This window comes from Trematomus bernacchii, unplaced genomic scaffold (genome assembly GCF_902827165.1).
Source record: "Trematomus bernacchii unplaced genomic scaffold, fTreBer1.1, whole genome shotgun sequence".
NCBI lineage: Eukaryota > Metazoa > Chordata > Actinopteri > Perciformes > Nototheniidae > Trematomus > Trematomus bernacchii.
In genome coordinates, this window is record NW_022988007.1 from 912,224 (window position 1) to 938,403 (window position 26,180).

General features: G+C 40.6%; 1 protein-coding gene across 1 annotated transcript; it reads right to left on the reverse strand.

Moving 5' to 3' along the window:
* Positions 1 to 10,811: 10,811 nt before the first annotated feature.
* umodl1 (uromodulin-like 1) lies at positions 10,812 to 24,951 on the reverse strand. The gene is made up of 17 exons (XM_034117271.1): positions 24,712 to 24,951; positions 24,225 to 24,467; positions 23,842 to 23,994; positions 23,043 to 23,170; positions 22,427 to 22,610; positions 21,510 to 21,650; positions 19,713 to 19,982; positions 19,099 to 19,353; positions 17,891 to 18,003; positions 17,520 to 17,739; positions 16,635 to 16,769; positions 15,628 to 16,508; positions 14,795 to 14,955; positions 13,891 to 14,130; positions 12,396 to 12,552; positions 12,210 to 12,294; positions 10,812 to 11,796 (listed from the first exon to the last, which is right to left on the reverse strand). The coding sequence occupies exons 1-17, from the start codon at positions 24,785 to 24,787 to the stop codon at positions 11,609 to 11,611; spliced, it is 3,630 nt and encodes a 1,209-aa protein (XP_033973162.1). The 5' UTR covers positions 24,788 to 24,951; the 3' UTR covers positions 10,812 to 11,608.
* Between the last annotated feature and the right edge of the window lie 1,229 nt (positions 24,952 to 26,180).

Consider the following 26,180-nt stretch of genomic DNA (forward strand, 5'->3'; position numbering starts at 1 on the left):
CACAAACACTCACAGCCGAAGTAAAAACAATAAGTGTGGCTTGATATTGAGTAAGAAAAATGTTTATAACGCTGTGAGCATGGGTCTGTGGAGAGCATTTCAACGTAGTAGTCCGAAAAACGTTTACCCATTTAAACAGTCGTGGTAGATACCTTGTTTGTTTTAAACATCATAAATACACAAACAACAATGAATACTTACAGGTTGTGTACCCGAACTCCCGCTGGTCCAAACAAAGTAGGAACAGCATCGTTCTTCAGTGCCCTACGCTGTACATATCCGGCATGAATCCTGAAAGGTTTTGGGAAGCTTTGTTATGTGAAAGGCTGGCAGAGGGTGCGGCCATATAATAGCTCTGGGCGTGGCTACTGGGTATCACTACGTAGCGATACCCAGGAAGTAAACAATGGAAAATGAGAAATCTCCAATGAGGCGTTTTGGGGAGGTATTTTCTGTGTTAGAGTTTTACTCGCTACAGGGTGTATTTTGAGGGTTTTTGACTCTGCAGACCGTTTACATGCATAAAACCTTCATAACACACAAGGGGACGGGTAATAACCGGAAAAGCATGACATGGGACCTTTAAGTTATTAAACAGTTATTGTCGTGGCTTCCTTCCTTGTCTTTCTATCAAGCCATTAGACGCCTTAAACAGACACTTATAACTCGTTTTCTTTCCTTTAAATGACTTTGAAGAGTTGCTTGGCCTCCGATGGTTTAGATCAGGGGTCGGCAACCCCTGGCACGCGTGCCAGCATTGGCACGCGGCACCGTAACCAGTGGCACACTAGGATTAAGTGGAATAAGTGTGCAAAATATTTAAATTGTATTTTCGGATCCTGAACGAGACCGCCGCCAGAGCGCGTCTCCCCGTTACCTGCAGAAGGAAGCCATGCACGCAGCGCAGCCCCGCTGTTTAACTCCAGGTGACTTTCTGCCGCTTTCCTCCGTGGTGCAGGGCTGTACCAATTGCAGTACCCATAAGGAGCTTTACAAATGCCGCAGTTTTTGCGTGGCTGTGTCTTTAGTTGAAAGCCCAGTGGCGATCTGCTCATCTCTCATTGAAATAATATGCTACAAAGGGGCGGACTGGCCATCTGTGTGTTGAACTTTCCTGTCGGCTCCCAGACCGTAGTCGAGGAGGGCAGAAGCAACAAGCTTCAGGTTCAATAACCCACTTTAGCTTAAATGACTGGAGAGAGGCGAGCTCTTCTGGGGAGGCCGTTGCATTTATTTAGCTGTTCTTCTGTTTCACAAAATACATCACAGACCTCTGTTTTTCTGCTGCCTCGTTTCACTTCCAGAAACATACACACACACGCTCCCTCACTGTCGCTCTACCATCCACACACACACATGCACACGCCACACCCCTCTCTCTCTCTCTCTCTTAAAGGGACAGCGATCTCATCTCACTCTGCCTGACCCTAATATCATAACATGTGTGTTCTGGAGAATCACAGAACGGACGATCGTCCTTATTATTATGCCGTTTAAACCAATTTAATTAAATGTGTTTGTTAAATTCGGCATCATGTAAGTTGTGCTGACAGGTACACACACACACTGCTTCCCCGCAGCGAGGCTCCCCCCGCCCTCCTGTTGATAGTTCACCAGCGTCAAGCTCCTCAAACCCACCCCCCCCCCCCCCCCCCCCCCCCCCCTCCGTTGATAATTCTCGATCGTTGGCACGCTGATAACAATTTTTTTTTTTAATGGCACTTCATATCAAAAAGGTTGCCGACCCCTGGTTTAGATGATGTTGCGATGTGTTTGCTCAAAATAAAATAACAAACTTTTGCACATTCAACAAAGAAAAGAGGCCTTTACAATTTTCAAAAGAAATAAGCATAACTCAAATGAAATAATAAACAACTTAGGTATTCTTTCTTTCTTAATAATGCTTATATAACTTCATAATGGGTAATTGTACGATTTGTAGGTGTACGTGTACGGTAAAAAACTGTTCCTCTGCGGCGTCTCTCAAACAGGTTGCCCATCACTGTGGCTTTAGCGCAGGCGCTGTGGGAATTGTAGTCCTTTATAGTGTGTTGACTACAGACGTCACAATTTGGTGGCCTTTCTTATAAATCAAAAATACTGGCTCTAACAGTTATGTTAAAGTGCAGAGGTGAAACCTTCGGGATAAATGCATCAAAAAGGGATGGTTAAATAATGATGAAATGTGGAATTGGCCTTAATACCACTATTACCCACTATTGTGGTATATTTCCATCATACTTAATGTATTTATTTAACATGATTTTCTACATGAAAAAATTAATAAATGTGCTTACTATTAATACACTTCAGTCCGCCATTTGCATTGCCTATACACTCAGAGGCCGTTTCTCAATGTCGAGTATACCTGCTGCAGAGCCACTATTTCAAGTATACTACGTCATCGAGTGGCGCCGAATGCTGGGCATTTAACATGCATTTAAACAGTCCTTCGGCGCCACTCGATTACGTAGTATACTTGAAATAGTGGCTCTGCAGCAGGTTTACTCGACATTGAGAAACGGCCACAATCTACCTTTTGTAGGCTTCCTATAGCTACAGATCTGAAACTAGCATAAGAGACAAATGTCTCTGTATGAAATGTCAGTATCGTGTAGCATTGTGGGTAATAGGTTTCAGCAAGGAAGAAGAACGCATAGAGTAAAAAAGAGAATACTTGTGGTTCTGTATGATGATTTAGATCCTTCTGGTCCCAACTGACCATCACGACAGTGTAGTATCTTTAACTTTTCCGGGGCTCTTTAAATGTTGTTTAAACACAAGCAGCCGCACACAAACTGGAATAAAAGGTCAATAACTCAAAATATCTGATCAATGAATACGCAAAAGATTCAGTGCCATCTTTCAGGACTTGACACTTTTGGATACTGTGTTTTTCCGCACCAAAACCTTATGCGGTTATATACTTAACCCTAAAGTAATCCATTAACAACACTGAGGCAAGAATGGAACTCCAGAGCTCCTCCATTGTAAAACCAATCTGCTTGTTCCTCCATATGTATCCCTGCTGCAGAAAAACCAGGACAGAACTGTTGAAACAACTTCAAACATTCAACTGCTACTCAGTAGTATGTATCTAATACCTAAAATATATATATCATTCCAATAACTTGTATATAGACTCATACTGCACTATTCCACATCATAACTTTATTTCATTTTTATAACTATTATTATTTTTGTATTGCTCATGCTCTTATTGTTATTATGTTATGTTATTATGTTGCATTGTTGGAGAAGCCTGTGACATAAGATTTTCAACTGCATAATTACTCTGTAGCTATGTCAGATTGACAATAAAGAACCTTGAACCTTGAACCATGCACTCCTCTCTGCACTCCAAGTCAACAACAAAAAGGACAGAGTGATGGATTACCTACTTCCCTTAAAAAAGCACATGCAGTATTTTTGGAAGTGATTTTGGCAAGCTTTTTGGGTGCGTCATTAAAACAAGCGGGACTCATATTTCATTTATGGCTTGCAGTCCAGCACATAAGGGGAAATGGAGATTAAGACACAATACAGGAAACAAGGCCAGGGAGCTGGTTTCACATTCAGCTTCCTTGTCACTTTTAATGTAACTCCTCATTAGCCTATGGCTTTCATTCATTACTGCTGTTAGCCTCAGAGGAAATGTAAATGACAAATGATATGATTGCACTAACATCTCCTCACAAGCACAGTCAGCACCCACTGTGCACAAACAGCGTTGAGCTCACTGTTTCAGCTTGCATTGGTGCTGAAGCATTTCTGGGATTAGTTCAATTGTTCATGGAGAGACTGTCATCTTTATAAAAGCACTGCAGGAGAGGAAGTCAGCAAGTCAGCCAATTTGATGGTATAAATGGAAATTGGTGAGCAAAATATGACTGCCCTGAGAGAGAGAACTGTTGTGTAACACTGTTTGCACTTGTTGGTGGAAAGAGAAAGCCCAGAGAAAGGTCTATTCTAACATTTGTAACATTAATGTGCTTTTACTGCAGCTTTAACATGCAGAAGACCACTCATCCTAAATTGTAAGCAATCCTCAGATCTACGTCTAAAGCCCTGGACACACCAAGCCGATTTTGGCCGTCGATGGATGTCAGGCCGACGATGAGCGTCCTGTCGCCCTACTCAGATTGGTGTGTCCCGCACCGTCGAGTCTTTTCAGCCGTGCCGACACCTTTTTGGCCGAAAACCTACCGATTCTACATGTCGAATCGGTAGGCAATCGGCCAAAGACTGTCGGTCAAATAAATCACTCTGATTGGCTGTTCAGCTAGCGAATCAATGCATGAGAAGCAAAACGGAAGTGAGGGACCCAAACAAACTATTAAGAAGGCAAATCTGAGATTTCATTTAACTCCAGCTCTCGACACAGGTTCGGGAAAGCCCCATGAGGTTTTCGTTGCAGAGTGAAAATGGAACGCACACGCTATTTGTTGTTTGTTTATATCACGCAGTCTGTTCTTCTTCTCTCTGTGTATCACGCAGTCTGTCTTCCGGTTGTTGCCTCTTTTGAATGACGAATACACACTATCGACGCCTGCTGGTAAGGAGAGTTATTGCCACTCACGCATGCGCAGTTCGTACGTGCTACTTGGCCGTCGGCTGAAGTCTTTGCGGTGTGTTCCAGTGCGACACATGGCCAAGACGCAGGAGACGCGAGGCGACACAACAGCTTGGTGTGTCCCTACCGTTAAGGTCCTTACACTCCAAACTGACACCAAAGAACACCAAAGAGCACCAAAGAACATGTCCGGACAGAACGTCGCCTCACGTCGCCTTGCGTCGCCTCACGTCGCCTCGCGTCGCTTCACGTCGCCTCACGTCTCCTGCATCTTGGCCATGTGTCGCACTGGAACACACCGCAAAGACTTCAGCCGACGGCCAAGTTGCACGTACGAACTGCACATGCGTGAGTGGCAATAACTCTCCTTACCAGCAGGCGGCGATAGTGTGTATTCGTCATTCAAAAGAGGCAACAACCGGAAGACAGACTGCGTGATACACCGAGAGAAGAAGAACAGACTGCGTGATATAAACAAACAACAAATAGCGTGTGCGTTCCATTTTCACTCTACAGCGAGAAGCTCATGGGGCTTTCCCGAACCTGTGTCGAGAGCTGGAGTTAAATGAAATCTCAGATTTGCCTTCTTAATAGTTTGTTTGGGTCCCTCACTTCCGTTTCGCTTCTCATGCACTGATTTGCTAAGCTGAACAGCCAATCCGAGTGATTTCTTTCCGACGGCCTTTGGCCGACAGCCTACCGATTCAACATGTCGAATCGGCGGCGGAAGGTGTCGGCACGGCCGAAAAGACACGACGGTACAGTACACACCAAGACACACCAATCTGAGTAGGGCGACACGACGCTCATCGACGGCCCGACATCTATCAACATCTATCGACGCCGAAAATCGGCTTGGTGTGTAAGGACCTTAAGGGGTAAATTGATCCGACTCAAGGGGTAAATTGAGCCATCTGGGAGTAACCACTACCTGTTTCGGTGTCTGCACACTGTATTGACACCTCGGCAACAATATAAATCACGTTTGGAGGGAATTAATGCCTGTAAAACCAACATGAAAGAGCCAGATCAGAATCCCCCCAAATAGATATCCTTGTAAATGTAGCTGGTAGGTAAACACATGTACCAGTCTGTTGTAAATGTACTGTACAGATTGTTATAGTCTAGTCATTGATAGTTATTCATGTTATCAAATGTGGTTAGTCTCTTATCTGTCTATCACTTTATTGTCAAAAAAACTCCTCCCCATAGTTTTATTATAGGCTGTAGCCCTTCCTAAAGATGTTACTTCAGGCGTACGGCAGGAAAGATGCTGGCGTTCCTTAAAATGATTGAACCGATCTAGACCTAAAATAATAGAATTCCTTCTATCAAGATTCTGTATTTAGCTACACAAGACCAGTCACCCTTAGCTGACCTTCTGGATCATGTGACCTCTCACACCTTACCTGCTGAACCCTTCTCTCTCCGGCTGTTTGGGACAGGAATGTTGTTCTTTCTACAATGTTTGAAACATAAAATACAAATCAGTTGTGTAAAATACTCGGAAATCCCATTTTATACTACTGAGATTTAAAGTGGACTTATCATGCTATATTTAAATGATATATTGTAGGGCCATACCTATATAAGATATATTTATACGTTTCTGTTTTCAAAATACCAAACAGATCATGCATTTTAGCCATGCCTCATTTCGCTCTATTTGCTGTTCTCCAGCCCTGTTTTTGCAGGGGGCTGATTCTGTGAGCTGCAGCTGACCACGCCCCCCTGCAGGAGAGGGGAGCGTGCTCTCTGATCAAGTCAGAAGAGGGGGAGAAAAATAGATCTCCGTCCTCCGTGTTTTATTATAGCCTATTATTATATAGAGTCGTTATTCATTTGTTTTAAAGCTCAATAAATAACAAAGAAGACCTTTGACCGGCACTTTTCTAATTTTGTCCGGAATATTTCAACTTTAACGGACATCTTGACCGGAGAAAGAAAACCTAACTGAAACTCTGCCGCACGGTCCCCTCGTTCCTTGGAAGAGGCGGAGAGGTGGGTGTTTGTCATCTGCTGGTGGACTAACCGGAGAGAATTACAGTGGCTGCATCTCAGGTCGATTAAATGGAATCCTTGCGTCCCTCACTTGCGTCGTTTCCCTGCGACTAGTCCCTCCCACCAGGGAAGCATGGAGAGACGCAAGGAAACCACGAGAAGCAGGGAAATTAGTTTTAAGAGCAATGGGACGTCCTTTCCTCCGGAGCGTCACATGAAGCGACGTCCGTTTGTGATGACGCCGCACAGCTGTTCGTCTGACAGCAGCCAGCTCTGTCCCCGTTATTTTCACAAACACCCCCGCCTCTGTTAGTACACATTTACTGACACAAACATTTGTATCATCTGTTGTAGACCCAAATACATAAAATAAAATAAGAACTCATTCTCAAAAAAGATAAACGCCATTCTTAAAATGTATAAACGAACAATAGTTGGATTAATATTGATTAGAGTGCACAATAGAAATAAAATAATTGAGAGAAGAAAAAGAGATATATTATCTATCAAAACCCAGTTAGATTAACATTCATTGGATTGCACACTTTGTTTGTGTGGATATGTAGCAAATTAACATGTTAAATAGCACTTAATGACTGACTGAATGGAAATGACAATAAATGAAAATGTAAAACGAAAAAGCGATCATGAAAATGTTTTTTGAATAAAATAATTTTTGACCACTTTGTTGTTCAGATATATCACATATTTGTAACTGAATGATGCCTTAATTGAAACAAAACACAGTATACACTGAGGAGTGACTCCCGTGAGTTTCATGTGTTTTCTTCACTCCGCTGGGAAACTGCTCTCATGTCAAGAAGCATCAAATCAGTGCATGCGCTGCATCGTCCAATCAGTGAGCGATACACAGTAAGGGGGCGGAGCGAGTATCTGAGGATTTCACCGGAGGATGGTCTGGTGGTTCCTCGGTTATCGCTCCTCCATTATCGCTCCTCGCTCCTCGATCCTCGCTCCTCCGGCAGAAATAAGAGCCATGGGACGCTACTCAAGATGGCGCAGACAAATCAACTTCCAGTGATACCGAGGACCGAGGACCGAGGAAATGAAAATAGTCGACCTGAGACGCAGCCAGTGCTTGCCTCGATGGGGAGGGATTGCATTGAATTAAAGCAGGAGGAGCAAACGCTTGCCTCGGGGAGGGAGAAAAAAAGCCACAGCGGAGAATAAACAGAAGGGTAACCATGGTAACCATGCGCGGGAAGACTTCTTCGCTGCTTTTGTGGCAGACTACAGCGCCACTTACAGGCCTGGCATATGTACTACAGCGTCTCCAGCGCTTTTGTGCGGCAATGGCCGGCCGTGGCCCAACCCCACATTCCCCTGATAGGTGGAGAGTTGGCCCAATAGCCGTAGCGCCACCGTCCTGACGTCAGTAACGTGTTCAAATCTGGATCAGTTTTTATCAGATCCGTTGCAGCCCCTTTTTTAGAGATTTGGGTATGGAGGAAAATAGAGAGGGTTGTGTTTTCTGACACTTGGTGAGTTCCCTGGAACACCGGGGACACATATTCATGTATAAAAGACGTACAAAAGTGCATTTTGCATGATAGGTCCCCTTTAACTTAACTTCAGTGCCTCTTGGGGGGTTAAGTTGAACCATTGACTCAGTTTACCCCCAGCATGTGGCTCACTTTGCCCGACAGCCACTTATATGTGTTTGGAAATAATCTGTCTAGCTGAGTCATTCATGCTAATCTTTAGCTAAATGATTCACATGGTTTTACTCCTTGCTAAATAATCAAAATGTATGATACATATTTTCAGACCTGGATAATTTAGCTTTGACATAACAGTAATTATGTACTTTGACAAGCCAAACATGGTTTATTGTGAAAAAAACACATTTACCAGTTGACCATGTGCTTCTCTCCATCACAGCCAAATAGAAATGATGGGTGCTTCCTGAATTTATGGTTACATGTGCACAGTTCCCTAGATAAAGGGGGTGGGTCAACTTCCACACTGGCACAACTTACCCCACTCTCTCCTATCTTATTTGGTAACTCTTTGTTTAAAGCTCTGGTAACTTCTTGTAAAAATAAAATGGATCCGATCATAAGGAAAATGAACACAATAATTACATGAACTGCTTGTGTAACCTCGATAGTCTTGTAGTCATTTATCCAGATTTTAGAAAAACTTCTGCAAATTAACATGTCTCTATATTAACAACACAACATAAACACCATTTTTACTACACAATCACCATTGCCAAAATAAATCTAGATAACTGTATAATCATAAAAAATATAGAGAATCTGAAAAAAACAATTAATGATGAGTCAGTAACCAATGAATCTAAGAAATCTAGATTATTTACACACTGCTATCATAGGTTTATTATTTGCATTACATCAATATTATAATTTTTTTAAATCACAGTTATCATATAAACAATATATCACAAAAGCATTATTTGAATATATAACAATTAATTACATTCTCATCAAATATTTTGTTTGCTAAATCTTTGTTGAGTAACTATAACAATCAAATACATTGTGTGTAGTAAAACGTATAACTGAAGTAGAGAGGAAGGACAAAGTGCCTATAAATAGAAATACTAAAGTACCTCAGATTTGTTAAGTACTTATTTTAGCGCTGAAATGCATTAATTATTTGATTCAAAAACAGAAGGGGGGTGCAGGTGACTGAGATTTCACTACAATCCACTACAAAGGTGGTGGAGGAAGGGCCTGGACCGCTATTTAAAACACAATAAGGGTGTTTAATTAGTAATGACCTGAGTAAGAGAAGCCACACAGACACACACACACACACACACACACACACACACACACACACACACACACACACACACACACACACACACACCACACACACACACACACACACACACACACACACACACACACACACACACACACACACACACACACACACACACACACACACACACACACGATGAATGAGAGTCTCAGAGCGCTCTGACCTGGATGAGACGGATGTGAGGAGAGGGAGGACAGAGGAGACGGTGGAGACACAGATCAGGTTGCAGTCATTACCGAGGATGTGGCTCTGCTGCTTTCCGGAATAAAGACGGACAGAGTGGAAAAACATTTCTCCTCAAGAGCAACCCCCCCCGCCCCCAGTCCCCAACGGCTCATCTATGAATATGGAATCTCTCTTTGTGTCGTGTATTTAACAATTGTTTCCAGTAAGGATCGAATGGGGAAATATATGTATATGTTTTGCAGCATGTGTAGACATTTTAAATTCACTCTGAAATAGACATCTCCACATGGCCCTTGAAGAGAACCTTACAGTTTCATTCCTAATCTGTATTCTTAATGTTTTTAGAGGGGCGTGTGCACATATATCATTCAAAGCTTTGTTTATTCTGTTCGTTAAATAATTAGGGGAAATATTTGTTATGCAGACAGAGTGATATTAAGATATATTTATTAAAGTCCCTCAGTATCTTTGACTTTATCATGTCAACAAAACAAGAATTGGGAACTTGGCAAATGTTCAGATTGGTGTTCTGTTGCCAATTAGAATACATTTACTAAGTTACTGCCTAAGTTGCATATTTAAACTGAACATTTAAGGAAACGTGTAAAACATTAATGTGGAAATTGTGTAAAAGGGAGAGCATTTAGGGGTGATTTATATTAGTTAAAATATGTCCTCTTTCACCTGTAGTGTCTTCTCTACAGAACGATGCATCATCATCTGAATCCAGTCACTGAATTAGAGGTACGCATCTCATTCCATGCTTTTAAACTGAAATGATTCCCACTCTTTGATCGCTTGTCCCCGCTCGCTCCATCCCTGCACTGGTCTGTTGCCATGGAGACGTGTTGCCAGGTCTCAGACAGTGAGGCTGAATGGGTTAATGAGGAGGCGGGGCTTCTGCACCCTCCAGATGGTTCAGGCCTCCTTCAGCAGGTCTCCAGGGACTCCTCTCAGAGAGAAAGCCTCTCCTGTTTAACATTCAGACCCTCACTGCTGATCCAGGAGCTGTCACTGACCCTGCAGTCAACAATGTGGGATTATGGGATATGTGGGGGAAAGCTGGATCCTCCTCTTCAGATCTGTTCAACTGCGAAAGGCTTACTTAAGATCTTTTTTCTAAAGCCCTGATCTGATTAAGAGAGGAAAAGGACACATTCCGTCCCGCCGTCCTGTCAGAAAAGATGATAAATGTTGGCTATGACAGCAACTTTTTAATGTCATTTCATATCAACACTGTAAACAGTGTGTACATGTTATCTTTGTGCATGCAGGAAGCCATCTTAGCCTGTTTTTCTCGAGCTGAAGAACTGTGACACAGCACCCCCAAGAGCTCACATTCATACAGGACATGTTTATTGTTGCACCACAAGAGGAGAGTTTTTATAAGTGAGATAAAATAAATATTTCATTCACAAAACTTACAAATACAAAAACTGTAAGTGTAGAATAATAAATATTCTCTAAATAAATAAAATAAAGTGATAACTGTGCTTCACAATTATTGCAGATGATATATTTTAAGTACATTTGAATACACTTAAACAAAGATTTGTGATACCATCTACAAAGTTCTCACATTACAAATGTGCATGTCAACCATACAGTGAAATGTGTATTCCCAGAATTATAAATATCTTCTGGGAACATATTTGTCTCAGCTGAAGGCGAAATGCAGCTTAAATCTTTCAAGACTTCACTTTTACCATTCAAGATGTGCAACCTATTTATTCTATAATGTTAAATATACATACAATATTTATAGTCTCTATATTTGACATTCAATCCCATGCAACTAGTATCACTTAAATATTTAAAATATATATAGACTGGGGTGGAAATATATATAAAACTCATTTGTGCTTAATTTATTGTTTAATGTGCAAAGATTTGCAATGTTTGGTGAGAACTAATGTGGTGCAACAGTGCCCCCCGGTGGCCGCTGCGCTCTAAAGCCTTACCAAATGTGTCTGCTGCTGCAAGAGTTTATGTTTTCTAATGCAGGGGTGTTCAGCTGTTGGTGCTGATGCACATCTAGGTGTTAAAGACAAGGTAGGTGAAGTTCTCCTGCTTGGGTTTGGCGCTGAAGTTGTAGTGTCCGATGCGGTTCCTCTGGTAGTAGAACAGGCAGACGAAACCCATGATGAAGAAGAGCGACACGCCGATCCCCAGGCAGGAGAGCCCAACTAGATGAAGAGTGTCAGATTCCTCCTCCAAGGACTCTGGAAGAAAATGTGTTGGAGCATTAGAAATCATTAAACATACAGTGGAATGGAGAAACAAGTTGGAAAAAAAACGTTACTCTAAACATCAAATTGGTAAAGAGATGATTAGAAATAATGGGACTTTCATACGGCTCTTATAACAGCACAATCCCAAATAGCGGATAATAATGAAGAAATGTGTGTTTTCCATCCCGCTACCTTCGCCTGCCACTGCCATAACTGAACAGCTAGATTTTCACATTTGAAAAATGAGAAGAGAGACCGTTTATAATGGATTTTGCAGACAGACTAGAAGCTGTAGTGTTTTACTTGCTGGATGGAATTAAATCCCATTTGATCTAAAATGTATCAACAAAAATGTGTATTTTCTAACAGAACCACAATTGGTTTTTCTGTGTTAGAATACTGACCTTCATCTGACCTCAGCAGAGGCCCGAAGGAACCGAATGCTGTTCCAATTGTGTTTGAAGACTGAGCGGTTCTTTGTTGACAGTCCTGCAAGAAAACAGGAGCAGCAAGGGCACTGTGTTATTCTAGAATCATCCACTCTGTAGAAGCTGCAAGGCCGTATCTGAGTTTGAATAGCATGAACCCACAGGCACACAGGAACCAGACCCAGTCTCCACACAGATCTGGACCTGGCAGTGCAAGTAGATCACGTCCAGGTCGATGAAGGAGAATATCTGCACGGACACTCGGGATGTGCTGGAGTTCCCATTCATCAACACCGTGGTGTATGTGTTCAGGGAGCAGCTGTGGAGACAGGGACAAGGAACTCAAGCAATTATTTTTCTGCTTTTTTTTGTCTGCGTCTGAATTGCAATACAAGATTATTAAATGACAATCCCAAACAATATACAGCTCAACTAAAACTGAATTATCTTTTAAAGCTAAAAATACAGGAGACTTTCTCACTAAGCTGCTGTGACGTGTCATTGTCATTGTCATTGTCATTGTCATTGTCATTGTTGTCACTATAAAATATAGTTTTTACTTCAGGGTCTTTCAGAAAGATAGTGGCACCGCTTCAGTGTCATTTTCTTATTGTAAAGATTTGTCTGAAACCTGCAGGTTTGACTGCTGTTGTTCGTTTGCTTTAGTTGTTTTGTGTTGTTTTCTTTTAAACTGCACCGACCAGAAGTAGCACAAATTAATTCACTGTGTTCTTTACAATGACCATAACGTATTTATATTCTTTTTTTTCTTTTTCTTGAAATGTTGCAATTGAATTAAGTTTAATTAGAATTTGGGGGGAACAGAAATGTGTCTCCTTATCATCACATCATCACATGCTGAGTTTCTGTGAGCACAAATGTATCTGTTGGTTCAAACTGATTGGGTATAACTACACGTAACCATAGTGAACATGAAGAGAAGATCTCATGTATGTTATGGAACATGGAGCTGCAGCCAGAAGGGGTTAGCTTAGCTTAGTTTAGCTTAGCTTAGCTTAGCTTAGCTTAGCTTAAAGGGTGGAAACAGTCTCTCTCTGCTGAACATTTTGTATCTTGTTTAAGGAGAAAAGCCGATGTATAATAACGGCATGATGGTTTGACAGGGGTTACATGTTGGACTATTTCACTCCTGGAAACCTCACACTAATCACAAGACTGATTCAAATGTAAATTGAGATGTAATATTAAGATGTAGATTCAAGATTTAAATGTGTTGCTTAGATTCAGTGTTTAGATTTAAAATTTCAATTTCATGTTTAGATTTCACTTTAGATTTAGTTTTAAGATTATATTTACCAATTAGATTTCATATTTAAATGTAACTGTTACACTAAAGACAATATTGTTTAACATTAATATTTAGAACATTAGATTGAACTTGAACCCAAAACATTTACGTATTTTAAAACAAAAATCTATAAATACAGTAAATGTTAGAAATCTGTCAGCTCCCCTTATGCTCATAATCTAACCTCATGTGAGACCTGACCCTAAGAGTCTCTGAAGTAGTGGTGATACCAATGATGAGCAGTTACAATATTAGTAATAAAATGTATTAGATTCAATAAAAGGGAGAGAATAGCTATCTGAAATACTGATAGAAACAGAATAGGATAGTGCAGTGGGAGGAGCAGACCTGTTCTCCAGGAAGATGTGGCTGGAGATGTCCACAGGGTGTAGGGTGGGGGTGGCCCAGCATTTGTTGATGACTACTTTAATCTGCTGTGAGGAGGTGTTGAGGCTGACCTCCACCACCACCGCCTCCTCAGAGGACAGGCTGTAGTTGTGGGGCAGAGGCATGGTGCCGTTCATCAGCTGCACCGTCACCTGGAACTCCCCCGAGCCCGTGATGGTGATATCTTTGATCATGTCATACCTGGAAAAGGGTAAGAAATAAAATATAGGTCTACAGCCATAAATAAACAGGGCACAATTCAAAATCGTTTTAAAGAAGAGCTTTTTCTTAAATACATAAATGAAACTGCACTTAAAAAACCGAAACGTTGAATTAAATCTATTAAGTCAACGAATTTCACACTGTATTAGGTTAGTTGAAAGCAATGCTTTTAAGTTTAAATAACTAAACTAATAGTTATGTGAAATTTGTTGACATAATATATTGAATTAAAAGTCATGGTTTCAGTTTTTTCAGTTTTACCAAAACCTCTAAAGCTCACTAATTAACATGCAATTTTGTTTTTTTAAATTCACAAAACGTGTAGACATTTGCATTTGCTGTTAGGGCTCCAGGATGTCACTAATGAGCACTGGTTACTTTAAGAGCTTTAGAGGTGCTGAGAGGCTACATTTGTTTGATGGTTTATCAAGAGTCAGGCGAGCTACAGTATTATCCCCTGTTCCCAGTCTGTATGCTAAGCTAAGCTAACCATCTGCTGGCTCCAATTACATAATACTGTCAGTTCCTTCATCAAGACTGGTATTCATCTTCTCATCCAACTCTCAGGTGGTAACAAAAGGGCCAACTGCTTCAGCTGCTTTGGTACAATAAGTAATAAAGAATGACAGCAAGTGAAGCGTACCCCATAGAGCCGAAGTCAGCAGAGATGAGCATGCTCTTCATGTAGGAGCACACGATGGGAACCTCCAGCCGTATCTTGGGATTCTCCACTGTCCCACTGTCTGATGTGTACATGTCCATGGTGTTGAACAGGGTTACAGATGCCGTGTAGTACGTTTCATTCTGAAGAACCAGATGTTGCAAGCAGTGTGGGTTATTTTCAGAGTCAATCTCTTCAGTTTTACAAAATAAGGAGCATAGGAAAATGCAAAAGCTTCTTAAATTCAGAGGTGAAGGAAGTACTCAGGTCTTGTACTTAAGTAAAAGTAGAAATACCACAGTGTAGTCATTTACAAGTAAAAGTCCTGCATTCAAAATGTTACTCAAGTAAAAGTACAAAAGTATTAGCATCAAAATGTAATTGAAGTACCAAAAGTAAAAGTGCTCATTCTGCAGATTGGCCATTTTCAGAATTAATATATATGATATGTTTTGATTATAATTATTGATTCATTAATGTGTTATCAAATATGGTAAATGTTAATGTACTTTTAATTACTTATATACTGCAGGTGAATTTACTCCAGGTGTAACTACTCCTTTTTTAAGTGTTGTTTATAATTGACATTATTAATCAAAATCTGCAAAGTAACTAAAGGTTTTAAATAAATGTAGTGGAGCAAAAGTACATGATTTACCCCTGAATTGTAGTGGGGTAGAAGTACAAAGTAGCAACAAATTGAAATACTCAAGTAAAATACAAGTATCTCAAAGTTGTACTTAAGTACAGTACTTGAGTAGATCTACTTTGTTACTTTACACCACTGATTACATGCAACACTTAAAAAAACTCACATGCACAAGCCTGGTGCCACACTCATTCCAAGCCACGGTCAGCTGGGCGTGCAGGGCATTGCCTCCGTTGACGCCACATTCAGGCAGGCCCAGGTACAGGCTGCTCTCCCTGATCTTGTTGCTCAGGAGAAAAGCCCTGGAAACTGTCACCGTTATTGCAGCAACCCTGCACTGGACTGAGATTTCCCCCAGAGGAGAGGCACTGGGGGCAGTTCTCAGGGTCGTAGTAGTGGATGGAGGAGCTGTAATGGTGGAAGTGGGGTTGGTAACACCGGTTGAAGGGGTAGATGTCATGGATATCTTTGCAGAAGTGGTGATTACAGGGGCAGTCATGATGGTTGTTAGGGCATTAGGGGTGGTTGTAGCAGCAGTAAGTGTTGTTGTACGGGCAGTTGTTGGGGCAGTAGTGGGGATTGCAGTAGCACTAGGGGTGATTACAGGGGCAGTAGTAGGGGTTGTTATGGTAATGGTTGTTGGTGCTGTAGTGGTGGTTGCAGAAGAAGACATGGTGGATATTGGGGCAGTATTGGTGATTGCAGCGGCAGTAATGGTGGTTGTATGAGCAGCAGTGGTGGTTATATTAGCAGTAGTAGTGGTTGTAGGAGCAGTAATGGTTGTTGCAGGGGCAAAAGTTGTGATTGTGGGAGTAGTAATGGTGGGCGTTGGAGCAGCAGTGGTGTATATATTAGCAGTAGTAGTGGTTGTTAGGGCAGTGATGGCGGGTGTTGGAGCAGTAATGGTTGTTGGAGCAGTGGTAGTTGGAATGGTGGTTGTGGGAGTAGTAATGGTGGCCGTTGGAGGATTAATGGTTGTTGGAGGGGCGGTAGCAGTGGTTGTTGTTGAAGTAGGGGTGGTAGTAGGGGCAGTAGTGGTTGTGATTGCTGCACAAAAAAAAAAAACCTGGTTACACAAAGGTTACAAATTGCAAAGATATTCTGTCGGTACTAAATATATATTATAATCGTTGCAAAATGAATCTTTCCCACTACCACACTATGGGAGCGTACCGTGACAGGCTCGGCCAGGCCTCTCTGGGTTGTTGTCTAATCCATCCAAGCAGACACATGTGTAGGAGGCCCAGGTGTTTGTACATGTAGCCAACAGGGAACAGTCATTTTCTCCCATGGTACACTCATTAAAATCTATAAAAAAGACATGCATTACAATTAGTTTGTACTTGTACTTTACTTGAGTATTTCCATGTAATGCGACTTTAAACTTCTACTCCATTACATTTAAAAGGGAAATAATGTAACTTTATTTCACTACATTTATTTATTTATCAGTACATTTATTAAACAGTTTTAGCTCATTTTGACAAAATGCATTTCTAAAAATGTAACTAGTGGACTAACTCTTTAAGTCACAAAAGAGTCAAATTATTTAAATATTTTAAAAATAGACAATGAGAAATGTGCTTGTCTCCAACAGTAAAATTCTACTTGATGCAGAAAGATTATGTAGTAACAATAATAATATAATAATAATAATAATAATAATAATAATAATAATAATAATAATAATAATAATAATAATAATAATAATAATAATAATAATAATAATAATAATATTTAATAATGATAATAATATTAATCATAATAATACTTTTGTACTTTTACTTGGGTGCAATTTTGAAATCAGGACTTTTACTTGTTTTTTTACAATATTGTATGGTTACTCTTAATCAAGTAAAGCATCTGAATACTTCTTCCACCTCTGTTGTTTTTTGATACGACATAGGTTGTCTATAAGGCCCTGGTATGGGGTAGGATCCAAAAGTGTTGAATCCTACAATTTCCACAAAAGAACTCCATTTTGGTATTCCGTCAATTTTCAAGTCAATGCCTTTGTCTTTCAGAAAGAGTTAATAAGAGATTATAAAGATGACATACCATTTGTGCTTGTGTTGTTTTTATCCACTGTATATTTGGTGCTATTCATCAGGGAGTGCTGCAGAGCTGTGGACACATTAGCGATGTCTTGGCTTTCACTGGGGGCGAGGGTGATTGTAAAGTGGACGACCACACTCCCCTGGGAAAAGCTTGTGATCTCGATTCTCATCTGGCCTGAATCCACCATGGCCTTCATCTCTGGAGACAGAGACTGGTAGATCTGTAGGAGATAAAGTCATCAGCCCCACAGGAAGAGAGGATGAAACAATACAAATTGTTAATTGAACTATGGAAATTCATGGTAATGTTCATGTTTCCAGTGTATTCAAAGATTACAAGCTGTCCCTGGATAATACTCGTAACACACCTACCTCCTGTGTGATACTCTCAGTGAGGTTTTGGTAGGCCTGGCTGCTGCCGTTCTGCAGGTCAGCAGAGAACTCGATGTTGGTAAGTCGTGTTGTGGCTTCGAGTTTCTGAGCATCTACAAAGAAAGAAAGGACTTACTTGGTACACACATTACTGTCAGCACTTTCACCAGCCCTAGGCCTAATGCTTCAAAACTTATTTTCTTTTGTTATCCACACATTAGTCATTACAGGGAAATGTTATCGCATTAGTACTGCATTGGACCTGATTTTGGTTGTTGTATTATCTGTTTGCTGTTTTATTATGACACTCTCCTAGTGTCTTGTCTAGTTTCACTTCCTCTCTTTCTGTTTCCCGCCTTTTTGTGATTGTTTCCCCCTGATTCTATTCACCTGTGTCTAATCATTCTGCTGCCCTTGTGTTTTGCCTGCCCCCCAGCCGTATTGTATCGTTATGATTAGTTTCTGTGTGTATATCCCCAAGTCTTATGGTTCGTTGTCGATGTTTTGCGTCGTGTTGTTTTGCCTGTGTTCCAACTGCCGTCCGATTTGTTCCCTGTATTGTTTTGCTGCTTTTCATATTGCGTTGCCTGCCCCCTTAGTTTTGTGTTTATCTGTTGTCAGCTTTACTTCTTCATTGCAGATTGTCTTTGGTTATTTACACCCTTCAGTTTCTACATTTAAGTCCACCTGCTTGCCGTTCCCTGTGACAGTATTACGGCCCCTACACACGGCTGCGTGCGTTGAAGCTTCAACGCTTCTGCCCATTCACTTTGAATGGGGTGACGTCACGCTTTGCCGAACTGCATTGTGGGAGCAAAGCTTTGCTTTGCTCGCGTTGCTCGCTTCAAAAGTAGAGCAATGTTCTACTTTTGAAGCTTCGACGGAAGCGTCAGCCAATCAAATCATATGCCAGTAGCTCTAGCCAATCAAACCGCATGCTTGTGTGTCCGGGGCGGGAGATTCATGTGATTGGTTGTTGGTCGAGCTTCAGACACGCCCGCCGGCAAGCTTCAACGCACGCCGCCGTGTGTAGGGGCCGTTATGCCCAGTTAGTAACCAGTGGTTGCGTCTAAGTTGTGAACTCCCACCACACAGCTATTTTATGCCCTAACTGCAGCTTTATGACATTACTGTAAATGATTAAAAAAAAAGATCCAAAAGTCAAAGCTACTGGAACAGTCTATTTCTTTTTGGTGCACAGTTCTTACCAGTCTTGACTGATATATCTAAGGTGATTCCTTGTTGGCAGGAGCTGGGTGTGACAGCCACTGTGTAGAGAACCCCAGGCTGCAGATCCCTCACCTCCATCATGGTCTGACTGGTGACTCCTGAATGAATGACCTCTGACCTTTTGCTTAGGACCACCTGGTACGTCTGGTTTGTCTGAAACTGGCTGGACCAGTGGACACGAAAGGAGGTTCCAGTGACATCAGCTGCCCATACGCTGGTGATATTGGCAGGATCTGGAAGGTGGAGGTGGAGAGGGGGGGGGGGGGGATATGTATCGTTACATTCAGTCATTGTGGTTAAAGGAATAATTTGACATTTATTGTGAAATACAATTATTTCCTCTTGGCCGAGAGTTACATTGTGTTACTTCTTATTTTACTCTGAGAAGAAAGCGAATAAGCCTATTCTCCAAAATATCAAACAAAATGTTTCCTACAGCTAAAGGATCAATTTGAACAACAGATGTAATTAATGACATGCAACACATAAAACTGGATGTCTTATCAATGCATTTGAAGTTAAATGTTTTTGACTTAATCAAGTAAATCGAGTTTTGATGTTAACACAACTCGAGATAAAAAACCTTTCTTACAGCATGTGGTTGTTGGCAGCGGGGACTCTACAGTTGATCTCAGGCTGCTATAAGGTGCAGAACTTGTCCACTGCGGGGCGTTTGATGAATTAAAAGCGACGGTGCTTGTATTACTCGGAGCTGTAGGCATGCTGGTCCCTGTGGAGCTGAAGGAACCCTCAGTGATGTTCCTCACACGCTCCTGGGTGCTGTTGGAAGCTGAGATTGTGGTTGTGTTCATGGGTGGAACAGAGGTAAGACAGGGCTCTGGAGTGGTCTCCACCCTGACAGCTGGGGAGAAAAGAGACAAGTTGATCTAAGCTTCTGATGGTGGACTTGAATGCATCAGTGGTGATGACAGAATGTTCCCACATTAAATGTAACATGAATTCCCTTGTTCAGCAGTTTCCAGTGGCTTGAGGAAGTACTTTGGCACATGTTGTGTCCTCCTATTGTGTATCTACCACATTTGAAAAATGACCTGCGTATTATGATTCTACCCTAGCACAGGATTTCTGTATTTGATGACACATTTCTTGATAGTGTTTTTTTCCTGGATGTGCCTTCTTTCCTGTGTCACACCTTTCAGCAAGAGAATCTAAGGACCTTTCCACATGATGTGACCCTGATCAGAATATAAAGCTAGAGCCTAGAAAACATAAGCCCACAAAAATACAAGAATCGTACTCAAAATCACCAACGAAAAAACTTAGCTCTAGCTAATCATTAATTATCAAATCGTTAACAAACATCCTTAGCCATTGCACAGGCACAGAATAAATATCTTACTCAATTAGCTATATGAATACATTAGCAAAGAATATGGAAAATAATCACACTGTAAATCTCCACTGGGGATGGGGGGGTGTATCTGAGGCAGGGGTGCCACCAGGGATTTTGGGCCCCATGAAAAGATATCACATTGGTTACTTTTTTTCTTAATGTTCTAAAATTGTTTGGGCCCCTGTCAGTCACGGGCCCTTAGAATCGTCCTAACTTTTCACCCCCTTACGGCGCCCCTGATCTGAGGCTGAAGTTGTGTGTGCTTCACAGGCAGATTTCGCCTCAGGCCACAGAAGCTCACCCACCCTCTTGGTGGAGGTTGTTGGATTTTTCTCTAACTCCTTTGAATTTGAGGTAAAACATAATAATTAAGCTGATTTATTTACTGATTATCCCTAACACATTAAAACTGGCCAACAATCAAAGATAACTGAGTAAAATAAAATGCTTGTTGTAGTAAAGACAGAAATAAACTACTTTTCTTTTTACTTTATTTTGGAAATGTCTGAATGATTTAAGTACCATAACAACATTTATATCAGGATTTGCGCATTATAATGCAGCAGTTTATGTGGCTTTTTGTAACATTATATGGAATGCTTGATACTCAATTTAAGCATAATTATTTAATTATTTAACATCATAATGTATTACTTTTTTGATTCAATATTTTTGGGGATTTATCTCTATATATTATCTGTACAATTTGTAGGTTATATTAGGAGTTTTTCTCTCAAAAGTATTATTATACATTTGAAATACAACAAAGAATAAACCAACAAATAATAATGTACCAACATCTGTATTTGCAATACTAAGGATGTAACCATAATGTCTGGCTTTGGAGTTAAAATCACTTTACAAAACATAGTAACTGGTATCAAAGTAATGGGACATGTATGATATAAGGGGAGGGTTTTGTGGGATAAAAAAGTAACAAGTGAATGCTGTTGGGGTGTTATGAATCTTATCAATGGATTGCTGTAGATAAGTAGATATATATGTGTATTGTATGCAACACACACACAGTCTAACCTGTGCAATGGGCTCCAGGGTTACTGGGGTCCACATCTACATATCCTTGGTGGCAGGAACAGAGGTAGGAGCCCACTGTGTTGTTACAGTCGGAGTGGGGGGAGCACCCACGCAGAGCAGACAGTGCACACTCATCCACATCTGCATTACAAACACACACAAACATGTTACACTGCATTTTAAATAAGAGTCTTAAGAGGAACTACATTTAAACTGTGCAATATGAACACATACAGTATATTGTTTTAGAAAATCTATTGTAAAGGTTTCATTTAAGAATACTGCTTCACAACGTTGACTTTAATTACATGTATTATGTCAACAAATTTCACATAACTGATTTAGGTTAGTTGAAAGAAATAATATTAAGTTGTACCTAATATTTTGTATTTAAACTTATACAGTTATGTGAAATCTTGGCATAATACATTTTATTCAAGTCAACATTTCAGTTTTGTCAATGTACTTGAATTGATTCCCTTGTCCTCTCATATGTTTGATGTTATGACAAGCTTGCTGTTGTGTCTTTTGTGCAAATGTATCAAGCATGAAAAGTGTGCGTGGGGTTGTGTGTGTGTGTGTGTGTGTGTGTGTGTGTGTGTGTGTGTGTGTGTGTGCGTGTGTGTGTGTGTGTGTGTGTGTGTGTGTGTGTGTGTGTGTGTGTGTGTGTGTGTGTGTGTGTGTGTGTGTGCACTCGCTCTAGTGTTATTTTCCGCTGTAGCAGGAAAGATGACTGTCACTCAAATGGAAGTGGTGGGAGAAGCAAACTGTGGTGCGACTGAGTCATTCTTTCCTGAACACCGTGTTCTCTGCAACATGAATCACTCTCACAACTCAACAAGAATGTAATTTCTCTGAAGCAAAGGAAAAAAAGCCTGGAGTATCGTCACTGAGATTTGCTGCTGCTGCGCCCTCACCTTCCACAGTTACAGATGACACTTCCTGTATGTGTTTGAGGAGAAGATGCAGCTCCGACGTGACAGTGTGCAGTGAAAGAGTCAAGTTGCAGGCAATCAGTATAGAGGTGGCCGTTCTGAAGGGATGCACAGGCTGTGAGCTGAGGTAATAAACTGTAACGTCAGACTGCAGTGCTCCAGTCACCTGTTAGTGGTAGAGATACAAAATATAATCTGGGTAACATTATTTATTTTGTAAAGAAAAATGACTCAAAACTAAGGGGTACACTGAAAGAACTGAAACGTTGACTTTAATTAAATGTATTATTTCAAAAGATTTCACACAACTCTATTAGGTTTGTTGAAAGCAATAATATTAAGTTGAACCTTATATTTTTCATTTAAACTTAATATTATTGCTTTCAACTTCAAATCAGTTGACATAATACATTTAATTAAAGTCAACGTTTCAGTTTTTCAGTGTAGACGCCTTTATATATATTTGAGTCTTTGTCGTGTTCTAATAATCAGAATTGGTAGAACAAGTATTAGTATCTGGCTGGCGTTCTTGGCAGCAGATAAGCAGCAGCAGAACCAACAGCTGCAGTTAAAGCAGTGTTATTAGCAGCGGTATTACCATCGCCTGGAGCAATCGTGTGTGATCCAGAAGTCCTCTGTCAGTGGACATCAGAGGCTGGTAATCTGTCTTCACTGTCACTGTTGCATTAAACCGATAGCCTCCATTATCAGAATAATATGTTGAGTCTGTAAGTTAAGTTCAAAAGGTCAGTTCACTCAAATCATTAAGAAAACATATGTTCTCAATTAGGATCTACAATAGTGGAATGTAAGAAAATTATTAATTACTGTAGGAATTTTGTATGTATCACTTTAAAAAAAAAAAAAAGACTTCCACAACTTTGTAATAAACCTCAATTTACTGACACCATGTAGGCCAAACAAAGAAGAGTGCACAACAGTTTGTTCATATGTCAGTGCCTAAAGGATCCAAGTGCAGTCAAAAGCTGGATAAGACATTTCAAAAAGACTCTGCTCTGTAAATAATATCAGACTTCCTTTTCTCCAGCAAAAAGAAAATGAACAAAACCCTTTATCATGTTTGTAACGTCCCTATATGAAGTAATGTTTGCATTCTGCCCTGGTTTTAAGATAGAAGTTTGGGGGGAAATACAAACAAATGTTGGGTCACAGAGAAGTTTCTTTTCAATTATTAATCATACACCCTACAGGGCTATTTCTTTGGTATAGGGGGGTCAGGGGTTTATCCCCTGATAATTGGGACATATACCTAAAAATACTTGTTTTATAAAGTGCAACAGTTTTTTTCTAATTTATCATTCAAACTCAAATCTGTGAAAAAAAAAAAAAACCCTAAAGCATTCTTGAAAAACGAATAATGAAAAATATCAACTAACTTGCAGGATCACTGCAGACGTAACGACTCTGACAGCATTTTTGCCAGCCCGGGCAGTCAATGTCCCACTCACAGCCCTCAGATCTGTTATACACTCCATCTGCAGTTGGACAGGATCCTGGCTTGGCAGTGAACTCATCACTCCTGTTTACAGCTTCATTCAGAGGAAATAACATGTTACAGGCCATATATTAGCAGCCCGATATTTGGAGCACTGCAATTTCTGTGCCTCCATCTGGCGTCTTGCACACAGCACCACGCGCTGAAAGGTCATCACTTGTCTATCTAGAGAGTGTGATGCTATATTATCACATTTTATTAAATGAAGATACTTGGAATTTAACAACGTTTTTTGCTCTTTTGTAATCTGATGACAGTACTCACACAGGGCACAGTATCGACCCACTTGTACGTGGCCGGGGCAGCATCGGGTCACCTGCTGCTTCACTGTCCTGGTCTCAGTCTCATGGGTCATCCTGTAAAGTGTGACTGTACATGTCTTCCAGTGGAGCCAGCCCCCACAAGGCTTCGTCACAGTATAGGGGACCGCGTGCATCACCAGTAAACTCACATTCCTTGTCTCATTATAAGTACAAAGACGATAGCCAGATGCAGACAGGCTATTTCCTAGAATAAAAAAAACATGTAAATCTTACTGCTGAGTTTCCTTGTAAGTCTGCATAATAACGTCAGATTTTGCGTTTTTAATTGCAAGGATTTAGAGTTGCTCTTTAAGAATAACACAAGCCTAAATCTGTGACATTAAACATCTTAAAAACAAATGAAAGCAGGCAAAACAATTAGCGTTAATTTCCCATAGATGCTATGTTCTGTACAACAAATGCATGTTAATCTGCGTATAGAGGCCTACCTTCATGCTCAGTGTGTTGTCCCCTACAGAGAGCCAGCAGGGCCGTCGCCACGCAGATGGAGAGCATCCAACTCATTTTTCACAGATCAAAATCTCGACCATGTATTTAAGGACCACATTGTACGTGCATGTTTTTCTTTGAGATGATGCTAACTCACTGTTCAGGGCGTTCTCAAACACTCAATCCTCTGTAGCTGTGTTTCTCCTCCCCTCGGTGCACCATCAGTCCCTAATGGACTACAGAATCATGACAGCCAGCAGGTTAGTATTACATGTATGAGAATATCTGGAGTATCATTAGTCAGTGCAGTTAAATGACATTAAGCTTTGCAAGAAAATCTAAATGGTTAGATAATTTGACACCTTTCATTGCTTCGACATATGCCGTGAATGAGCCAGTGTATTACAAAATGAAAAGCCTTTGGTTTACACGATTTTCACAAAGGAAACTCAGGCTTCAGTTTTAGTTTTGTAGAATAAATAAGTCGTTTTTTTATGGGGGTGTCAGTAAACATGTTTATGATGGCAGGGACAGAGACATGTGATGGGAGGAGACAAAGTCCCTAATGACTTGGTTTCCACACAGGTAGCCATGGCAGTGCTCTCTACTGCTGCTAACGGCCAGTACCAGCCATTAATGTCAGGAGAGGAGGAGTGACAACTTCCTTCCATTTCCTCTCATGTGTTCTCTCTCATTATATGATGGAGCAGCAGCATGCTTTGGCTGTCAAATGTTCTTAAAAAAGACTATGTCAGGATTAGGATTCTGTCATGACTTTCATTTTATATGAATATACATTTGCATCTGATGAAATACTACAGTCCTCAGTATTATTTTTAATATTTTCATGTATAATTTTGCAAATGAAGTCCTTAATTTAATGCTGATCCTTTTATAGAAATGAGGTGTGAAAATGTGCTTGATTAAACCTCCTTCAGTCATTAGGTGATAATGAATGGGTACATGTTGATGCGATGGAGCATGTAGGGAGGTTCAGGGCTACAAGCTGAGTCAACAAATGTGTCCACAAATTAAATACAGTTACACCACAAAATAATCTTCAGCTCATTAGAACATGGTTTTATGTCGATTTCCTGCTTTTCTTCAGCAATGTCCCACCTGGTTGGGTGTAGCTGTCAATGCTTTTCAGGAACCAACGTGTTGGACATAAACATAGCAACAGGTCCCTCCTGGATGCCAGTAATGACACACACTTACTGCTACGCTAAGATGACTTCCATTTAATCACAGGCCTAATTGGTTTCATTGGGGTTTAGAGAAAGTGCAGTTGCACATATTATATCTGCACGTTGTTGGATACAGAAAAATAGGTAACCCAAAAAAAAGACTGTGACCTAAGATTTTCATCGTCATAACTGTAGCTATGTAGTAGTAGTATGACTAATAAAAAAGACTTCAAATGTATATTTAGATTTGCTAAAAATCTAAAGATGGACTTTGGTTATTT